The sequence below is a fragment of the Seriola dumerili genome, unplaced genomic scaffold (genome assembly GCF_002260705.1).
Source record: "Seriola dumerili isolate Sdu_G_001 unplaced genomic scaffold, Sdu_1.0 BDQW01000025.1, whole genome shotgun sequence".
Taxonomy (NCBI): domain Eukaryota; kingdom Metazoa; phylum Chordata; class Actinopteri; order Carangiformes; family Carangidae; genus Seriola; species Seriola dumerili.
Genome location: NW_019174280.1, coordinates 20876490 through 20898956, shown reverse-complemented (window position 1 = coordinate 20898956; position 22467 = coordinate 20876490). Strand labels below are relative to the sequence as shown.

Genomic DNA, 22467 nt, shown 5'->3' with positions numbered 1-22467 from the left:
GTGCTTGTGATCATTGTTATCATCCTCCGCTCCACTAGGGGGCAGTAAACACTACATTAGCCTGTTAGCGTCATCACAACATCCGCCTGAGAGGCTCACTGGTCTCGAGGAGTCAAACATGGCAGTGTCGAGGTTACCGACCGCAGCTCTCTCTCTGAAACAGGTAAATACATGAAGCTGTGGAGGTGGAAGTGTTTCCATCTCCTAAAGATGAGCTGGTCTGTACTGACGGGACTGTAGTAAGTGCGTAGGTCAGTCTCAACAAGGCAAAAAATGTCGTAGTATAGTAAGGCATCTACTGTCATAGTATAGTAAGACAAACGTCAAAAACACAGTATACTAAGGCATAAAAACGTCAAAAGACGTCATCTTATAGTAAGACAAAAATGTCAGAAAACGTCATAGGATATTAAGACATAAAAACGTCATAGTATAGTAAGGCAAAAAACGTCATAGTATAGTATGGCATAAAACGTCAAAAAACGTCTTGGGTATGAAGGCATTAAAACGTCATAGTTATAGTAAGGCATAAAATGTAAAAAAAAAAAAACGTCATAGTATAGTAAGGCATAAAATGTAAAAAAAAAAGTCAGTATAGTATGGCATAAAACGTCAAAAAACGTCATAGTCCTAGTTAAGCAATAAAAAAATGTAAAAAAAAGACACAAAAAAAAAAAACCGTCATGAAGTATAGGTAAGTGCATTTAAAAATGTGTAAAAAAAAAAAAAACGGAAGTCTCATACGTATAGTAGTGGCAATAGAAACGTCGAAAAAAGGTCATAGTTACTGTTAATGGCATAAAAAGTGTTAACAAAAAAAAAAAAAGTCCATAGTTATAGTAAAGACGCATTGGAAAACAGACAGAAACACATCATCGTTCTGTAAAAGGGCTATAACGAAAATATCATGGTGATAGTGTGTAAGCAATAAAAAAACGTCAAAAAAACGTCCAAAGCTAATAGGGTATGGAAAACGAGCAATAAAACGTAAAAAAACGTACAATAGTATAAACTGGCATAAAAATGGTCTAACTTAAACATCATTAGTATGTAAGTAAGTGCATAATAATGGTAAAAAATAACATAACACGTCCATGAGTAATGTGGTAAAGGCACTAAAAGTGTAAAAACCGGTCATAGTATTTAGTATGCGCAGATAAAAATGTAAAAAAAAAAAAGAAAGCATACAAAGTCAATTAGTTAGTAAAGCTGAAAAAACGTCAGAAAAACATCACGTTTAGTAAGGGCATCAGAGAACATATGGCTGATATGGTATAGCTATGGGATAAAGACGTCAAAAACGTTCATAGTATAGTAAGGCAGTAAGAAATGTTAAAAGAAAAAAAGTATAGTAAATGGTAGAGGGCATAAAACGTCAAAAAAACCGGTCATAGTATGTAGTAAGGCATGAAAAACGTAAGAAAAACGTTCATCGTTTAGTTCAACATAACACATATTCATACGTATATTATAGGCATAAAAACGTCATAGTATAGTAAGGCATAAACATTGTGAAAACAAAAAAAAAAAGTCATAAGTAATATTAAGGCATATAAAGATGTAAAAAAAAAGAAAAAAGGTCAAGTTATGCTATGGCATAAAAAACGTCAAAAAACGTTTCAATTGTATAGTAAGGCATAAAATGCAAAAAACTTCATAAGTTATAGTAATGGCGGTAAAACATTCATAAAACGTCATATATATCAGTAAAGGCATAAAATGTAAAAAAAAACAAAAAACGTCCATAGTACTAGTAAGGCCATTAAAATGTAGAAAAAAAGAAATAAAAAAAAAGGCATAGTATAGTATCGGCATACAAACGTCAAAAAACCGTCATAGGTATATGTTGCATAAAATGTAAAAAAAAAAACGTAATAGTAATAAGTAAGGCATAAAATGTAAAAAAAAAAGTCATAGTTAATAGTATGGCATTTTAACAACGTTTCAAAAAACGTCATATGATAGTATCTGCAATTAAAAATGGTAAAAAAAAATAAAAAAAGCATAGTAATAGGTAAGGCATAAAATGTAAAAAAATAAAAGATATCATATGTATAAGTAGAGGCATAAAAAATGTTAAAAAAAAAAACAAAAGAACGTTCATAGTTATAGTGAGGCATAAAATTTTGTAAAAAAAAAAAAAAAAAAAAGTCAGTAGATAGTATGGACATAAAACGTCAAAAAACGTCATAGTTAATAGTAGGTTCATAAAATGTAAAAAAAAAAAAAAAGTCCATAGTTCTAGTAATGGCATCAAAAGCGTCAAAAACGTCATTAGTATGGTAAGCATAAAATGTTTAAAAAAAACAGTCATAGGTTATTTAGTATGGCATAAAACGTCAAAAAGGGTCATAGCATTATAGTCATGCATAAAAACTGTACTAAAAAAAAAAAGCACATAAGTATAACGTATGGCATAAAAAACGTCAAAAAACCCGGTCATAGTATCAGTATGGCATTAAATGTAAAAAAAAAAAAAAAAAGTCATAAGTATAGTAAGACATAATAAATGTAAACAAAAAAAAAAAAAAAAGTCATAGTATAGTAAGGCATGAAAACCTCAGAAAACTCATCCGCTTTAGGAAGGCACTAACAATGTCATAGATATAGCTTATGGCATAAAACGTCAAAAAAACGTCATAGTATTAGTAAGGGCTATAATACATGTGAAAAAAACATCATAGTATAGTAAAGGCATAAAATTGAAAAGAAAAAAAACGTTCATAGTATTATAAAGGCATAAAAGTTCCAAAACAGTCATACGTTTTAGTAGGCATTAAAAAGTCATACGTATAGTATGGACATAAAAATGTAAAAAAAAAAAAAGTTCCCATAGTTATAGTTGGGCATAAAAACATCAAAAAACGTCATAGTACTATACTGTATGGATAGGAAACATCAAAACGTCATAACGTATTAGTATGGCATAGAAAACGTTCAAAAACGTCATAGCCCATAGTAATGGCATAAATGTAAAAAAAAAAAAAAAGTCTTTAGTATAGGTAAGGGCATAAACGTCAGAAAACCATCATACGTTTTAGTAGGAATAAAACTAAATATCATGGTATAGTATGGCATAAAATCTCAAAAAGAATACATACTATAGTTTAGAGGCAATATAATGCTACAACAAAAAACCGTCCATAGATAGTTATGGCATAGAAATGTAAAAAAAAAAGAGAAGAAAAAAAGTCATAGTATAGTAGTAGGCATGGAAACGTAAGAAAACCGTATCGGTTTCAGTAAAGGAAAATACAAATATCATAGTATTAGTTATGGCATAAAACGTCATTAGTAAATAGAGCAAAAATGTAAAAAAAAAAGTCCATAGTATAGTTAGGCATAAAAACGTCCAAAAAACGTCTTCATTATGTATATAGTATGGCATAAAAGTAAAAAAAAAAAAAACAAAAAGCATAGTAATGGCATAAAATGTAAAAAAAAAAAAAGAGTCATAGTTAATCAGTCATGGCAATCAAAACTGTCACAAACAAAAAACATAGGGCGGTCGTTGATAGTATGGCATGAAAATGTAAAAAAAAAAAAAAGTCATAGTATAGTATGTATAAAATGTAAACAAAAAGAAAAAAAAGGTCATTAGTATTACAGTAATGCATGCAAAACGTCAGAAAACATCATCGTTTAGTAAAAGGCTATACAAATTGTCAATAGTATAGTAAATGACACTAAAAATGTAAAACAAAAAGTCAATGAGCTAATAGTTAAAAGCTAAAACATCAAAAGAACAGTCATAGTAATGAGCGTATGGCAATAAAATGTTAAAAAAAAAAAAAAAAGTCAAGTATAGTAGTAAAGGCCATGAAAATCGTCAGAAAACATCATTCGTTTATGTAAGGCATACAAATATTCCATAAGTATATACGTATGGCATAAAACGTCAAAAAAAACGTCATAGTATAGGTAAGGCATATAAATGTAAAAAAAGAAGTCATAGTATAGTAATGCATAAATGTCAAAAAAATTGTTCATCGGAGCTAAGAGTCTAGTAAGTATGGCTAAATTGAAAAAAAAACAAGTCCGTAAATAAGTAAACGTCAAATAAGCTATAATAGATGATAAAATGTAAAAAAAAAAAAAGTCAAGTTATAGTTAGCATGAAACGTCAAAAGAAACGATCATACGTTAGTATAGGCAACAATGTATAAGATGACTAATAAAATTAGAAAAAAAGTCATTAGATATAAGCATGACGCCAGAAAAAAAACATCTTAAAAGGATACAGTCTAGTATAGTCTACATAAAAGTAAACAAAAACGTATATGTAAAGCATAAAGAAAACAGTTAGAAGGGGCATAAAATGTTAAAAAAAAAAAAAAAAAAACATCATAGTATAAGTATGGGCATATAAACGTCAAAAAACGTCATAGTATAGTATGGCATAAAATGTAAAAAAAAAAAAAAAGGTCTTAGTATAGGTAAGGGCATGAAGAACATCAGAAAACAATCATCGTTTAGTTAAGGCATATAACAATATCATGGGTATAGTATGGCATTAAAATTGTCCAAAAAACATTCAATAGTAAGTAAGGCATAAAATGTAAAAAAAAAAAGTCATAGTATTGGGTAAGGCATGAACGTAAGAAATAACGTTTCAAATCGTTTAGTAAGGCATAACAATATTCATAGTATAGTATTGAGGCATTAAAACGGTCATAGATATAAGGGCATTAAATGTTAAAAAAAAAAAAAAAGGTTCCATAGTATAGTAATGGCATAAACGTCCAAAGAATTATTTGTATGAGGTATAAGGCATAAAATGTAAAAAAATAAAAAAAGTCATAAAGTATAGTATGGCAGTAAAACGTCAAAAACATCAGAGTATGATGTAAGGCATAAAATGTTAAAAAAAAAACAGGTTTCATTAGCTATAGTATGGGCATAAAATGTCAAAAAAAAGTCATAGTATAGTATGGCATAAAACGTCAAAAAACGTCATAGTATAGTATGGCATAAAATGTAAAAAAAAAAAAAAGTCATAGTATAGTAAGGCATAAAATGTAAAAAAAAAAAAAAAAAGTCATAGTATAGTAAGGCATGAAAACGTCAGAAAACATCATCGTTTAGTAAGGCATAACAATGTCATAGTATAGTATGACATAAAATGTAAAACATAAGTCATAGTATAGTAAAGCATAAAACATCAAAAAACGTCATAGTATGGTATGGCATAAAATGTAAAAAAAAAAAAAAGTCATAGTATAGTAAGGCATGAAAATGTCAGAAAACATCATCGTTTAGTAAGGCATAACAATATCATAGTATAGTATGGCATAAAACGTCAGAAAACATCATCGTTTAGTAAGGCATAACAATGTCATAGTATAGTATGACATAAAATGTAAAGCAAAAGTCATAGTATAGTAAAGCATAAAACATCAAAAAACTTCATAGTATAGTATGGCATAAAACGTCAAAAAACGTCATAGTATAGTATGGTATAAAATGTAAAAAAAAAAATAAAAGTCATAGTATAGTAAGGTATGAAAACGTCAGAAAACATCATCGTTTAGTAAGGCATAACAATATCATAGTATAGTATGGCATAAAACGTCAGAAAACATCATCGTTTAGTAAGGCATAACAATGTCATAGTATAGTATGACATAAAATGTAAAGCAAAAGTCATAGTTTAGTAAGGCATAACAATATCATAGTATAGTATGGCATAAAACGTCATAGTATAATAAGGCATAAAAAGTCATAAAAACGTCATAGTACAGTATGGCATAAAATGTAAGAAAACGTCATCATTTAGTAAGGCATAACAATATCATAGTATAGTATGGCATAAAACGTCATAGTATAATAAGGCATAAAAAGTCATAAAAACGTCATAGTACAGTATGGCATAAAATGTAAGAAAACGTCATCATTTAGTAAGGCATAACAATATCATAGTATAGTATGGCATAAAACGTCATAGTATAGTATGGCATAAAATGTAAGAAAACGTCATCATTTAGTAAGGCATAACAATATCATAGTATAGTAAGGCATAAAACGTCAAAAAACGTCATAGTATAGTAAGGCATAAAAAGTCATAGTATAGTAAGGCATAAAATGTAAAAAAAAAAAATTTATAGTGTAGTAAGTCAACAAAACATCATAGTATAGTAAGGCATAAGAACGTCAAAAAATGTCATCGTTTAGTAAGGCTTAAAAACATCACAGTATATTAAGGCATAAAAACTTCATAGTTATAGTAAGATAAAAATGTAAAAAAAAAACAACATAGTGTAGTAACGCATAAAAAAGTCAAAAATGTTTTAGATTCTTAAAGTAAATGTGACTGTCCTGTTGAGTCTAAACTGCTGAGTCGCTCTCAGTTTTTACAGAGGCAGAGGATTTTGGGGATTTACAGAAACATGTTGAGGACCATACGGCAGGTACCAGACGAGGCGGACAGGAAGTACCTCAGAGACTGGGCGAGAGATGAGTTCAAGAGGAATAAGAGCGCCACAGACCAGGTAAAGAGATAGTAAGATTGTGTTCACCTTTCTATTGCTGTTGCTCAGTTTTCATGTCCATACATATTTATTGTTGTCATGACTACTACTTTCCATCACCTGTCCACAATAAACAGTGTTGTGTAATGTATAAAATGTATCAACATCAAATCAAGAAGTGGTGATTCGGCAGACTAATTATATGAACTCATTGTTGCTCACTGGCTTTTTCCTGGAGCTTTGAACCACATTTAACAGTCTTTGTATTTATGTTTCCAGCATCCTCTTCACGACCGTTTTCCCTCTCATTGCTTTTTCAGGACGCCATCCGCATGATGGTCACACAAGCTAACAACCATCTGGAGGAGCTGCAGAAGTCTCTGGCGCTGGCCAGAAGTTAAGGACTCAGAGCTGCTGGGAATCCCTGATGTGGACTTATCTGTGACAGTTCTCAGTGAAGACCATCATGTGGTTTTTATTGAGAAGAGACTCTTTAGTGCTGAGGGAAACCATGGAGATTGGGAAACCCCTCACTCTTGTGACTCATCATTACCTACTTACTTGTCAAGGATGGATTGATGGTGTTGACCTGAAGACATCGTCCTGCTGTTGTTTGTGCTGTATACATATATATGTATTAAACAGGAAGTAATGAAACAACAGGCAGATTTAAGAACAATCATTTTTTAATACAAAATATGTTTTCTGGCCTCATTATACAGACTGTATTATTCATATCCACAGAGTTCATGTAAAACTAACCCTGTATGAGCAGACAGTCACTACATCAAATGTACAGCAGACAGTTAATACTGCAACACAACTTTCTTCATACAACATCTTCTGATTGAATTCATCTTAAAAGGTCAAGATTGTCCTTTACAGGTAAACATGATTGGCAGGGAAACCAGATTATCGGTGTTCAACTGATCAGAACTTGGTTTATAGTTGTCACCTGTAGTGAGAGATCAGCTGATTTAGCCACAAACAGGAAGTATGGGCACAAGCTTGTAGTAGGTCATAGTTTTGTGTCAGAAGCCAGTGTTGCATCATCTTTTACTGTCCATTTTAGTGGATTGTAAACACTTTCTTCCCCTCTCACACTTCCTAAGACACTAGGGTTAATATATATATATGGTTACTATCCATTACACAGCTGAACTGTTGAGTGTCTACAGAAACCTCCAGAAACATGGTGTGGATGGCAGTAGGAGGATGGATATGTCAAAACTGTATTTATGTGGCAGCAACTTTTTAGCTTGAAGTTAAAATTAGTTCACAGGTTTGTAATGTCAGATCAATGGAGTCTGGAGGGCGCTGTGGCAACTGAACAATAATGCGCTTTTACAGTGTTTAATATAATCAATTAAAGACGTCCCTTTTTATAGTCAAAATAATATTTTTTAAAACTGAAACAAAGAAAATAGAGGTTTTTAAATGCTCCTTCATTGTACCTGTCAGAGCCAATCACATTTTTATTTAAAAAGTCATCTTTAAATTAAACTGTAAATGTTAAAACTGGGGACAAATAAAAGTGAGATGGAGAAATTAGTAAATGGAATACCAAAAAATAAAGATTGGAAATTACTTATGAACTTACTTACTAATTTTAACATTTCAGTTCATTGTTTTTAGCCAGAATAACCAAATGTTACATATATATGTGTGCGTGTGTATATACATTTATATAATAAATGTGTGTGCATGTATATATATACACACACACAAAAACAGACAGGTGACAAATTAGATTAAAAACTTGAACTGGATGTCAATGACCCACATCCATAGGACACAAGGCATCACTGGTTTGTCCTTTAATTTGCCAGCCGTCTGGATGTATATCAATACATATGTATGTGTGTATATATTTAAACTTTTAATTAAATTGTCAATGAATTAATCAGTTCATTTATTACTTTTCAAACTTTGTATCAGTTTAGAAATTAATTAAAAATAAATTAATTGTATTTAAACACTGTAAAAGTCTTTAAGTCTTCTATTGTCATTCTCCAGCCTCCGTACAAATCACACCATGCAGCACAATCAAATATCAATACATTTAAAACAAACCTTCACTAGGGTTTTTATATACAGTGTCAGTTCAGCTACATTCTCATAAATAAGCAGTAGGTTGTTCCTTTAAAGTCACAAGGCTGATTCCAGCTTCTAGATACCAACAAAAAGCTTATTGTACTGTAATTCCCTCCATGCAGACAGAATTCACTGTGATTCAGTTATACTAATGTGCACATTTATGTCTGATGTGCAACAGGAGAAATAAAATGTATAAACGTCTCATTGTGTTATTCAAATCAGTAGATTTAGTGTGTTGTTAGACAAATATATGCTCAGTGTTGATGAGATGTAATGTATCTAACTATAAGTAGAGGAATCTGTCTGTAAGTTTGAATTTCTCCCCACAACCGCTCATTCGACTGACTTTTAACTTGGCGGGTGAAGGAAGTGCAGCGTCGACTGTGAGGTTTTCAGATGAGTAGTTGTGAAGAAAATCCACAGACCTCAAACGAGCACTGCACCAGTCTTATAAATGGCACATTAGATCAATGTTTTGACAGCTAGCTTTAAATTAACTGGTTTATTTACAGCACAGTGTAGAGCTGCCCCTATTTCTATAGTACTGTATGTACACATCTCAACACACCAGCCCGCCGCTACCATGACAACCAACAGGAAAGGATTTTGGATGTGGGACATTTTTAGTCATCTGTAAAAAAAAGAAAAAGAAAAGTGGATCCAGGCCCCACAGCACTTAACAACTCAGTATGGCTGTGACAGTTCGGTTCTTTGTGTCATAAATCTAGATCATGTCATCAAATCTAATCCCACACTGGTTTTGTGTGGTGTGTACAGTGTGGTGGTGACAGATGGGCTCTGTGTTAGCTGTCGTCGTGTTTGTCAGTCCTCAGCAGGCGCAGCTCGTCCTCCAGGTAGGCGATCCTTTCGATGAGGGCGGCTCTGTCGGCCTGAGCCCTCTCGTTGGCCTGCCAGCGAGCCTCCTGCACCTTCCTCTCGTACCAGCGCTCCATCTGCGTCGACACGGCCTCAAAGAAGTACTGAGTCACCTCCATGGCGTGCATGTTGTCCCGCTCTTGAGCAAAGGTGGGGTCACTGGGCTGGTCTCCAAAGACCTCCAGAATCCTGGGCCCTGTGGCTCCTTTGGATTTACTCCTGCCTTGGGGAAGTTTTTTATGGCGCCTCCCTCTGTCCCGGCCTCGCTCCTTGTCTCTGAGCCCAGCTTCACCACTGCTGCTGCAGCGGTGCTCTGTGGCCGGAGACAGGCTGCTGGCTCTGTGGCCTCTGCCTCCACTAGCGCCGCACTCCACTATGTCCAGGTCCTGCAGGTCCTTGTTCTTCCTCTGGGGGTCAGCACAGATCACCGAACGCTCCTTCGGCCGGACCACCTGGACAGATGACAGTGACCTCTTGGCTGCTGCAGGAGAGGCAACTTCTGCGTTATGTGCCTTATCGCAATCTGTTGAAAGTTCAAAAGAGACTCAGTGAGCAGATTCAACCACACACAAACCACTGGACAATATAATTCATTATTATTCATGCCATCCTGCTAATTAGAACGAGTATAACTGAATCATGAACAACTCAGTGATATTCTGCTCCGGCAGTGATGATATTCCTTCCAAAAAGGTCACAACAAAGAAACAGTGCACTTAGGGTCATTTCAGAAGCCTTTATCCACTGCAGAAAGGGAATGAATGTGATGTGGGTTCAGAAGTTACATGTGATATAGTTTGACAATGTTTAAATAACAGCAGGTGAATGATTTACAGTCAGAGTGCTTATACTGTATCTTATACACAACAATATACAGCAATGGTGACTTTTAATAGGTTCATCATTTACCGTTTATTTCAGCGTTGATTTCCTGTTTGTAATTTACAGGAAACAGTTGGCACAAATGAAGATTTAGACTCAGTGTCTCTGTCTGTGTTTAATGAGAAAGTTTATATGTTTGTTGAGGACGAACCTGGAGAACTCTCCACATGAACCACAAAGTAGTGATTGGCTGGACCGCCCTCTGCCACGCTGGCTTCCCCACGGCTGGAGTCCAGGAGTGTAGGACTGTGGTGGAGCTCTGGACAGAGGGAGCTGTCCCCGTGTCCGGCGGGCAGCACGGTGAGCCCGGCGCCGCCGTCGGCTTCATTCAGGCCCTCGGCCACAGAGGAGGAGCGCTGCAGCTTGGTGCTGCTGGGGTCTCCTGTGAATCGAAACTCCATGTTCTGCAGTTTGGACAGACACCAGCTCTTCAACTCACTGACCAGAGACGCCTGCTTAAAGGGCAGATACAACCACACACAAGACATGATGATATTACTGTTATTGAACATTTAGTTCAGGTCACATTTGTTGAACATAAAAAAAAATTTGAAGCGGCAGTAATCTAAATTTTTAAGAATAGAAAAATGAAATGTAAAAAGATGTTGCACATGGAATTCATTGTTTTTGTTTTTTTATCAATCTGGTTTCCAGGGGCAACATGAAGCTGTTTACAGTGAAAAACCTCTGATAAACCCTCCCTACACTACCTGCCCAGCACCAGACAGCAGACAGACACAGTCAGACACTAACTGGTGAACATAGTGGAGCATTTAGCAGCTAAAGAGACGGACATCTTTCTCTGGAGTTTGTAGAGACCAAACCAGAGCTAAAAGAGACTTCAGAGAGAGAGAGAGACCACATTTTGAGTCAGTGTTTCTGTCCCAAAAGCTGGTCAAACTAAATGGCATGCAGCCATTATTGATGTTATCTATCACACCTGCATTTGTCCTTCTATGACAAGTCAAAATTGTGAGAGAAGTTAGAGGTGGGCAGAAAAAAGTGCAGCTGTGTCTTTATTAAATCCTCCACCATAAAACTGACCATCTTTTATAAGGTATAATCAGAACTGACATTTTCAACATGCCAAGTTCAATTTTGTTTTCCATGATGACTTCATCGACCACAGAGCCTTGCAGACTCCAGCTGAGTGTGCACAGAGACGAGGGTGGCACTGCTGTTAATGTTACCTGTCTCTTCTCCGCCTCCAGTCGCTCCTGCAGGGCCCGCTGCTCGATCCTCTGCAGACACTCGCTCCTCTCTGCTGACACTCTCTCCACCGTTATCTTATCAAGAGCCAAGATCTGACACGGGTAAACAACAAGGATACAGGTAAAAATACACAAGGGCGTCTTGGTTGTTTGAATTATTTGCTGTTAGATGTCCTCTAGTTTCATAATTCTGTATATATTATACACTGTTTTACATTCTAGATGCAAGTAAATGTGGATGTTTTAGAATACAGCAGTGTGAGTAGTGGGCCCTATAATTATGCACAGGTGTGTGCCTTTTTTTTTTTAAACCATGTCGAATCAATTCAATTTGTCACATGTGATCTCCAGTTCTAGACACATCAAGTATAATTAAAGCAAACAGGATGCACTTGACCAGTTTGGAGCCACAACAAAGGCTCTGAATACTTTGGTAAATGAGAGATTTCAGTCTTTGATTTTTAATAAATTTATTTCTAAAAACATGCTTTCACTTTGTTATGATGTGTTATTTAGTGTAGCTTAATGAGCAAAAATGCAATCTTATCCATTTAAAATGAAATCCACAACACAATATGTGTAAAAAGTGAGGGGGTACTTTCTGCAGCCACTGTAACTCAACTAAAGTGAACTTAAAATAGAAATTATTATTTGTCACACATACAGCCAAATAGGATTACACACTGCTATGCTACGTGGTGTTAGACAGCGTTCTCCAGCACCATCATTAAAACCAGGAGGAGCATTGGAGCCGTTTTAGAAGCTCATGGTCGATCAAAACCTTACCACAGTGCGTGTTGGTAGTTCCTATTTTTGTATTTTGTTGTTGCGTGTGTATGAGAGTGTCCTTCCAGCACACAGAGCTTTATCAGTCCCTCAGTCTAAGAATTGTTTACCTTATACTTCACCTTGAGCGCGCATACCTTCTTCTGTTGTTCTGATCGCACTGATTATGAATTCCTGCCTACACCCACTGTTGTGTTTTCTCAAGCAGCAGCGATGCTCGGAGTACACGCATGAACGGCTGATAGAAGCTTTTATCTGAAGCGTCTTACAGTATTGTGGGAGAATGTATTATGCATGAAGTGGCTCCAGGAGGAAAAGAGGCCAAAGTCACTGTACTGTTACTACAATGTCCCACCCTGTGAAAAACACAGGGAAGAGAACCCCCTAAAACACGCAGCGTCAGAGATGTGTTGTTTCTGTTCAGCAACACGGCCACAGTGAAGCTTTTGTAGATGCCAACTGAACTCTACGTGACTCTGAAGAAACATGCTGGTAAGTTTGTTTAAAGCCTGTATCCGTCAGACGGAATCACTCCTATCAACTGCACTATGATTTAAAAGGAGCTATTTGTAAGTTTTGCTATTGCTACATAGCCACTGTTAGCATTAACAGCTGTTTACTTACTTAGAAATAGAAGCAAAACTAGTGTTCACTTTGATCTTGCTTTCCACCACTGGAGACAGCTCTTGGTGAGTAAAGGACTTGAAACGATTCTTCTAGACTAGTAGGTAAACAGCTGGTAATGCTAACGTTAGCTATGTCTTATACAGAATATCTCTGCCTGAAAGCCAGATCCTGGTAGCTCCTGATGGGTAAGGACATATCTGAACTTCTCGTAAACATCATCACAGATACAAGTCGTGTCTTAGGATAAAACAGGTAATAAAATGTTTTTTTATTTTCACATTATCAGAAACAGAGAAATGTAACCTGCTGTATGTAAACTGAACAGTGAGGGTGGTGAGGCGACTCCTTTTTCTTCATCTCATTAGCACCTTTCTGTGCGGTGATGAAAAAATCTTTGGAGGCGGAGGGAGTGAGGCTTAACAGTCACATAACAGAGCAGAGGTTTAGATAGGGACCTGTCTATGTTTCATGTGATCGCACAAAAATTAAAAGTCTCTGCAAACGATGTTATCTTTTTAAGGACAAACTGCAGTTGATTATGACGGAGCGCATGATTCAGACCAAATGACTCCTTTCTTCTGTGGAGCGTGTAAAAGCTGCTGCGGTGCGTGAGCTCGTGTGTCTTACCTGGTGTTTGTTCTTGCGGTCCAGCTGACCCATCTTGCTGTTCATCAGGTCTTGGACGGTGTGGATCTCAGTCTTCATCTCCTCCTTGGTGGCTTCCAGCTGGTTCTCCAGTTTACTGATGAGCGGTTCACAGCGGCAGCCGTTCAGAGGAGCCTGCGACACAGTCATCAAACTGCTCAAATTCATGTTTCAGTTGTTTTTTTATACAAAATCCGTTAGTCCTACTTTTTACTGAGAAACTTTGATTCATGAGTCAAAGGGACGAGTCTTTCTTACAAGTTTTATTCAGCATCACATAAAACATTTAAATTTATGGTGCCCTTTGGTAATTGGCAGATGGTTCAGTAAATCTCTCTGGTGCAGCTGCTCAGTGATAGATGGAAGTCATCCATAGATGAGCCAATCATTTGCATATTTGAAGAATGAATTTACCACATAACTGAGAAACTACATGAATAACAGTCTTAATCTGACTCAACAGGGGAGTGTTTGTGAGCTGACAGTACCTGCATGATCTTGCCATCCTTGCCTCGGTAAAGCGTGTAAAGCTGATAGGCTTTAAAGTTGTGTGGAGGGACGGCTGCATGAGGGGAGAGTCCTCGCAGTTTACCCTTCCTCTTGTGAAAGGCTTCGCCGTGCCTGGTCTCTCTGCGGCGGAGGGGCTCAGACATAAACGGCTGCAACAGCAACAGCACCTCAGATTAGTAATTACTCCAACGTACCTCTGACCTCTGACCCTGTCCAGATCTTGTGAGCAGCAGCGTTCAGCCTCTCAAACCTCACATGCAGGAACCTACCTTTTCTTTCTGCTTCCTGTTCTTTCCCCTCCTGGTATTTGACTCCGTCACCTCAGTGTGTTTGCAGGCAGCTCGGTCGCTGCTCTGGGTGTCATCAGCAGCAGATGCATTGTCCTGCAGGAAACAGGAAGAAGGAAAGGTTCAGTAGTGCAATTTCCTGGAAATGTTTAAACACTCGGGACACTGTAAAATCTTAAAAATGTAAAAGATCCAAAGCACGTTTTAAAGTTTCCCATAAACATGTGGTTTGTGCTGCTGATTGAAAGAAGCTCATTTCTAAATGTTTCCATCATTCAAATAAGGAAATTCACTAGGATCAAAAACACTCTGCTACTTTCCTAGTAATATTTACTCTTTGTTTAATCTCTTCAACCATCTTTAATTCACACTCTGCAGCCAAACTTTGTTCCCTTTTATATGAATTGTAGAGGAGATCCCAACGTTTCCAAAAAATGTGTCTAAAATGATGGACAAGACATCTGAAATATTTCTGTTTGATGGAAATGTGCAGCCACAAAAACATGGAGTCTTGGCTGTGGAAATTTCACTTAGTGTTAACTGAGTCAGGAAAGATTATGTAGACAATCCCATAACAGTAGAAGAGCTGTTTCATTAATGAAGACCCAATAATCACCAGGTTTAGACAGTTCAGTTCTCCCTCACGATATTATGAGAAATTTGTTGACAAACTGGCTCCTATCCTAACAACTGTTTACAGCTCTTTAGGGCAACAGCCTGAAACATTCAAAGGTTCTGACGAAGGTTGCTGGTATGAGGCTTTTCTACCGATTTCTACCGATTCTACCACCACGTAACTCAGATCAAGAGGGAGTCATGAAGAGAAGGTCAGACATCTTTTACATCTCACGTGGCTTAATCGTCATTAAAGAATCCTGATAGATGCCCTCTCTTCTTCTTGATGCCCTAAATGGGCAAATATTTCATAAAATATTGTGCTTTGAGGAGGTTTTTATTAAATCCAAGGGCAGCAGTAATAATGAGGAGAGTGATATCACCCTCTTTTAAATCTAACACACAGGACCATACAAGGAGATCGTCTCAGCCCTTGACTCCTGCCACCAGGTTAGGAACTGGCATTAAATGTGTCTTACATGAGGAGGAACACAAAATGTTTCTGAATCCTTTTCAAAAAATATCAGGAGAAGAAATACAGTCCACTGGCAAAAGAACTGAAGACATGCCAATACCAAACTTTCAATCAACATCATCCCATTCCAGTTTAAGTGGATTAAATGGATTAAGTGGATAAGTGTGTGTGTGTGGGTTATGAAGCAGTCAAACTGCCTCTCTGTTTCTTCACCACTGGATTGGAAAGTCTTTTAAATATCTCCTTTCTTAGAAACTCTCAGTCCTCAGCTCTCTGCTCTTCTCGCTGCTGCTTTCCTCTCGTTTTTTAATATTTAAATTGAATCTAATTCTAATTATGAATACAATAATTTACATTCACTCTGACACAATGGTCCAGCTCTTACCTTACAGGGCAGCATCTCATCTCTGGGCACCGACTGAGCTCTGCCCTCTGCCTTCAGCTTATCTCTCCTCTTCCTCACACTCCTGCCACGCACAAAGCTCTGCACCTGAACACACACACACACACACACACACACACACACACACACACACACACAGACAATTATTATAATCACAACTGGCATCGTAATGCGTGGTTAGTAAATAAAATAAAACAGTGGATTATTAATCCTTGAAGGTAAACATTCGTTTTTATAAACACACTGCAGGTCACAAACAACTTTTTAAAATGAGATTAGTTGAAACATTTTTGTTGCTTTTTTGTGACTTTAATCTCTTTTTACTATTTATAAATTTGCTGCTTTCTGTTTCTGCTTTGATTAAATAAGTCTTTAATTTCAGAGCAGTAGTAGACTAGTGGTACACAGTCAGGGATGTGCAGAGAAATAAAATTCCTGAGAAGCTTCTTGTATGGGCAGAGCCTCCCTCGAGTCTGGTTTGGCTCCAGTTGACCAGAAGTGGCCTTGAGTATCTCTACGGTTCAGTCTGTGTACAGGTTTTCTTACCAGGGACATTTGTGGTTTGTTGTTGGATTATGAGAAATTATGTCAGATTACCATTCCTATAATTTCTTATCTTTATCCAGGTATTATTGACAGTCTGTACATAGTCCAATCTGTGGTGTCTTCTGGTGTCATGATACAGACTCAAACAGCAGAGTTAACCTTTCTCCAGGAGATTGAGGTGTGTCTGAACACAATGCAACCTTTATCATTTATATTTTGAGAACAGCAAATGCAATCACGCATTAAATTCATTTTAGTGATTTTCCCCTGAGCGCTGTGTATCAGCCTCTAAGAAATGAATCACCTGAACATGTAACCGTTAAAATCTGTAAATCTATTAGTCGGGGGAATTTTGGAAAATATAAGATGTAGGGTTTAAGGAAAGAAAAGGAAAGACATTGCATGTCACAAATTTCATATCATAATAATATGAGCAATACACTGACATTTCACTGACATGATCACAAAAATGTATCTCTAAGTATGAGTTCTGTTTACAGCTGCGTGTACTGGTCAGACTGGGAGTTACTGGTTTCACCTGTGGAGCTTTGGTTAGAAGAAGAGCCACATCTGGGTTGTTATGTTCTCTGGCCTGGTCCAAAGCCGTCTCACCTGCCTGTAGAAACACAAACATACACAGTCCAAACGGGCAAAACAGTGGCAGAGATTTGGAACAAACTGATATTACGGAAAGTTCTTTATTCCTAATTCCAGGTAAGGTGAACTCTTGAATGTGAATGTCCTTCATGCTGTTGTCACGTCATGTAAACCACTCTGCGGTTTAAACTTTTATCAATTAACTCCACACATCCTGCACAGGTGTTTCAAATTAAAAATCGACCAACAGCTCAATGGCAACTATTTCCTCTTTTTCTGGATGGGCTTTTAAGGTGAAACAAATTATAAAGAAGTGTTGAGTGCCGTGCTGTTGAGACAGTAACTTAACAATGACTAGAAAAACAGCAAAGTGGAAGCTACAGGGAATCCATTAGTGAATATAAACAGTATATGTGTTTAAAAAGAGTGGTGAGTATAAGTATAGCACTGATTATGCTCAATTATGGTCGGACACGTCTGTATTTATTCTATATTTTGAGACTCAGTTTTTGTTTGACAACCACATTTTGTTTATTTATAGTAAAACTGTAACAGGAGACCTCTGTAAGTGAACTTGTGTGACCAGTCTTTATTACGATGTGACCCCTTTGCCTGTGGACACCAACATCAAATTTATTTAATGAGTAATGGAGTAAACAACCTGGCCGGATTGTTTTATAACAGAGAATTCAGCCAAAAACAATAAAAAAAAAATCAAATAAATAATGCTTATACATTGACATTAATAATGTGAAATGTAATTTTTAATTTATAGTGACTACAAACAACAGTAAATAGTGAAATAATATTCTATTTCTGACAAAAACAGCATAAACATTTTAAAAGGTGGGTTATAATTTATACATTTGTATCTGGCTTTTTAAGTAAGTGTGAATTATTCATTGACTGACATCCTAATTCTTCAGTTAGAGGTTTGTCCTCTGAGACACAGCCCATTCTGGTCTTCAATTAGATCCCCCACGGTTAGGTACAACTGCAGGAACCACGGCTGCACTCACATGACTTTTAAAATGTCCGAACTTCCCCGTGGTTTAATTGTTATTAAACATTGTTTTATATCAATACAACTAAATAGAAATTAGGCCAAGATTTAAAACATTGATGCTCAGAGGAGGAAAGCACAATATGAATGTATTCAGTGTGACACACCTGACAGGAGAGGTCAGGAGGTATTTTTTGTGACTTTTTTTCCTGGTTTCTTTTGTTTCCACTTCAGTTTTTGATGCACAAATTGAAAATGTGCATAAAAACAGGTGAATGTAAGTGAAAATTATGAAAATACTGAGTTGAAACTTGAGCTGAAATTTCAAAACTTCATTTATCCAATCCCTATTTTCAAATGTCTGAATCCTGCTTTTCTGTTTCAAAATTATTGTTTTTTCTTTCAAAATTTACTTTGAACCTTTCAAATCCTATTTTCTAATGTTAAAAAAATGTGATCCCAATTTAACCTCATGCTTAGAACAGACGACAGGAAGCTAGGACAGCTGCTTTGAGAATCCCTCAAGAGGAGACTGGTAACACAACAGAAATGCTGTGCTGACTTGAAGATGAAGAAAGACAAAGTGAGTGCACAAACACTTCCTCTGAGCATTAATGATGTAGAAAGAGGCCGCAGGCACTCACATTGTTGCAGATGCGGCTGTCTCCACCCGCCTCCAGCAGCAGACGTACTGTTTTCTTATGATTCAGAGCAGCTGCTACGTGGAGTGGTGTGTCCCCGGCCTGCACAGACACACAGATACACACAGACAGACAGACACAGACAGACAGACACAGACACAGAGACACACACAGAAAGACACAGACAGACACAGATGTGATGCTTTTTCAACCACTTCCATAATACAGAAATAAACTACATGATTTAACTGTATAATCCACATTTCATGACAACAGATCTAACAAACATACTTTAAGAACATGATTTTTTTTTTGAATGCATCCTAATTACAAGTGAATTAAAAATAGACCAGCCACCTTTACAAACCATCTATGATGATGATATATGATAACAGTTCAAATCCATACTCTCCAACGCCAGAGATTCTCGTACTGCACAATAACCACAGACAGGATTCTTCAGTATTTAGCTGGTGGTGAGTGATTGTTTTCTACTCAGTCAGTAACTCACCAGGTTCTTCTCTGAAACAGAGCAAAAGGCTCCCAGCAGGATGCGGATCATGGCCACATGGTTGTAGCGGGCTGCCACATGCAGACACGTGTCCCCTCCCTAGAAATAAAACTGAGAGATCAGCAACTTTTCAAGAATTTAATTTCAGTTAAAGCTAAAAGATGTGTCTCAGCAGAGCATGAAACATATTATTATAGAACTATAGAAATACAAGGGACAATTAATCATTTTTACAGGCTGGATTCTGTATATTTTAAAAGGTGCTGGAGGAAACAATCACTTGGCAGAAACAGAGGCAGAACAACTCGGGCTGAAGGTGTCTGAAAAGCTGAAACATAAGTAGTAACAAAAGATTCACAGGAGACGGACTGGTCCAGTATTATGACTACATGTGTTACACAGTTACAGTAGCATTACCTACTCAACACCTACACAGTACAACTGGGAGAAAGTTTATGTGAATTGTGGTCTCTATTTTAGAAAAACTATTTTTTCTTCTTCTGTGTTTGTTGTTATGCAACAAAACACCAAAGCAAATTCCTCACACCTACTTGGCAATAAACCTGATTCTGATTCTGAGAACAGAAGCTGCCACTTGTCTTAAACTTGAGCTCCTTCTGCTTCAGGTGATTACACTGAAAAGCACCGCTCATCCGAAAAATAAAGATAAAGTGGTTGTTAGGGAGAAAATCTTATTATCGATGGTTGAGGTTTTCAGAGAAGGAAAGACCGGTGGAGCCTGGATGTCTTACGCTGAAGATGTTTATTGAGCTTATTGAGCCAAGGAGAACGGAGGAATCATCAATACAGGCAAATATGCATGATGTCACCTCAATTCTGACGAGAGTCCCGGTGTCTTTCCCTTAAGTAGCCCCAAAGAATGGCAAAGATAGTGTATTCTCCATATTTGGTATAATATATAAAAAGGAATGGGGAGAGAGGGATGTGTGATCATTCTATTGGTTCATTAACCATAAACAACACAACTGATTTACGCTCGCCCAGGTGCAAGTCATAGAATGCCAACCACTTGTTGCTGGACATCCAAGGTCGGGCTCTATCTGTCTTAACTTCCTCAGTATCTGCAGTAACTCACAGATGTCTCTGGAGAGACAGAGAAACAGAGTTCAGACTAAACAGAGTTCAGACTAACCCTTCACTAACCCTTCACCCTCAGCTCTTACATGGTTCTTGCTGTCAGGCCTGGAGCCTCCCAGGAGCAGAACCTTGGAGCTCTGAGTGTGACCGTTCTGACAGGCGAGGTGGAGAGCCGTGTTCCCCGCCTGGAAAAGGAGGAGGAGGAATGAGTCAGTGTCAGCATTTATTAGTGTTGAGTAGAGTTTTTTTGTCATCACAAAAATCAGCTGTGCGTTTTAATCATCTCATTTAGGTTTACTCTGTATTGATTCTTTGACAACATCAATCATGCTGCTGCTGACACTTTCATCGTGTTTGAGCTTTACAGTTTGAGCCAGACATACGGAGGCATTTAAACTGTTAGTCCTGAATAGAAAACCTTCAAATAGAGCCCAAAGTTCTGTGCCATGACATCATTCTGTAGTGTAATAAACAACTATTAAAGACACTGAAGAATGTATATCCTGACAAGTCAGATATGGTGTGTAACTAGAGTTTATACACAGTAGGTTGGAGGATGTTTTAAGGATGTGTTGGTACAATTGCTTTATTTTATGATGAATTTCTGGCACTGAATACCAATCAGAAGGAAGGATTATTGGAACTGAGTTTGTAAGTGAACATATTTAATCAATGCTGTGGTCCAAATGTGGCCACTCCACTGTAGAATCACCTTGTTCTTTGCGTGAACGTTGGCTCCAGCTTTCACCAGCAGTTTGACAGACTGGCTGAAGCCATGCCAAGACACTTCATGGAGAGCAGTGTTGCCATCCTGACGGGACAAAAGACAAAAAGACACTTTAATAACAGCAACAGTTAGACTGATGCCCTGGACTTTATCTTTGAGATACTAGCATTTCTGAAGACTCACGTCCTTCATAGATTTTAGGGAACCCGTGGTGAATTATATTGGTACTGATCCAGTCCAGGCTGGTGGTGGTGGTGTAATGGTGTGGGGAATGTTTTCTTTTCACACTTTGGACCCCTTGATACCAATGTAAAGAGTTTTGACATCAAATGATAGAAAAACAAGGTAAAATAATGTGAGTGTTTATGGCTATAAACCCCTATATGTCTAACTAAGATTGTGAACAAACCATCTCTCTTACACTACTCTACTTTTCATGGGAGAATGAGGTTGAGCAGATTACAGACAGATTGGTTTCCCTCAGATCATCAGATGGCTTATGATGGCTTTGAAATGCCCCCTATCGGTCTGACTGACTGTAACAGAGGTACCATTAGCCTCTGTATGTGTTTTTATGTGTGTGTGTTTCTGTCTTTTGAAGTGCACCTTGTCCTGTCTGTCCAGTGCACACCCTTCCTGGATGAGAGCGCTGATAACATCACTGTTTCCCACCACGGCAGCCCGGTGTAACGCCGTCTGCTCCCCCTGTCAACAGAGGCAGAAACACACAACGCCTACATCAGTCAGCAGCATGACAAGAAAACAACCCACAGGAAAAAAATATCTATTCTGTCACATAAAAATCTTGGACCTCCAATATGACATTTTTATTATAGTGTTACTTTACAGTTCTCTTGCTCAATCATTTCATGTCACAAACGTTTATAAATCTTATTCAAAGATTCAAAGATATTCAAAAATTGTAGGAAAATGCTCTTGTAAAGAAATAGTTTGGTTATCGGGGACTTTGGTTTTAGCTCTACTTCCTCTGACTGAACAAACACATGGATGAATGAATGAAATTAGGTCAGTTTAGCTGGATGGCTGTATCTTAAGGGAGGGATATCTGGTCTGCAAGCCCTAATTTACATATTTGTAAAGTCTCGATTTACAGATAACAAACAGTCCAACCTTCAGGCGAATACACTTCTCCCTATTTGTGAGGGTGAGATGAGAATACTAATATTAATCTCATTTGTATATTCATTCTATAGACATCACTAACTGGATTAAATTAAATGAATTTTGTTATGAAAATAGTATTAAAAAAATTCCCCCAAAACAAACTATCCCTTTACATGCTGACAGCTTAAATAACTTTTAATAAGCACAGCAGGTATCCCCAATCTCAGCAGAGTTATTACTGATTTAAGCAATGATGATGTTAATTTGATCCCAGTGTGCCAGTTATACAGACCACAGAAAGTCCATCTCTGATAGCTCTAGTTGCTGTTGAGAGTCCA

At 37.1% G+C, this 22467-nt stretch overlaps 2 protein-coding genes across 4 annotated transcripts in view; one reads left to right on the top strand and one right to left on the bottom strand.

The window, feature by feature from the left end:
• Positions 1–91: 91 nt before the first annotated feature.
• Positions 92–7127, top strand: lyrm2 (LYR motif containing 2). The gene is made up of 3 exons (XM_022770305.1): positions 92–163; positions 6348–6488; positions 6788–7127. Exons 1-3 carry the CDS (start codon positions 119–121, stop codon positions 6866–6868), a joined length of 267 nt encoding a protein of 88 aa, XP_022626026.1. The 5' UTR covers positions 92–118; the 3' UTR covers positions 6869–7127.
• A 1012-nt stretch (positions 7128–8139) lies between these two features.
• Positions 8140–22467, bottom strand: part of ankrd6 (ankyrin repeat domain 6) — a 32222-nt gene continuing 17894 nt past the window's right edge. Inside the window, exons 4-16 of one of the 3 annotated variants that reach the window (XM_022770302.1) lie at positions 21611–21709; positions 20990–21088; positions 20364–20462; positions 19180–19278; positions 18672–18770; positions 16966–17043; positions 15864–15968; positions 14371–14484; positions 14080–14250; positions 13574–13726; positions 11513–11626; positions 10474–10777; positions 8140–9963 (exon numbers count right to left, since the gene is read on the bottom strand). In XM_022770302.1, coding sequence (XP_022626023.1) covers positions 9368–9963; positions 10474–10777; positions 11513–11626; positions 13574–13726; positions 14080–14250; positions 14371–14484; positions 15864–15968; positions 16966–17043; positions 18672–18770; positions 19180–19278; positions 20364–20462; positions 20990–21088; positions 21611–21709 — 2130 coding nt within the window. In that variant the 3' untranslated portion in view covers positions 8140–9367. The remainder of the gene's footprint in view (positions 9964–10473; positions 10778–11512; positions 11627–13573; positions 13727–14079; positions 14251–14370; positions 14485–15863; positions 15969–16965; positions 17044–18671; positions 18771–19179; positions 19279–20363; positions 20463–20989; positions 21089–21610; positions 21710–22467) is intronic. The other 2 variants (XM_022770303.1, XM_022770304.1) reach the window with 2 other exon arrangements.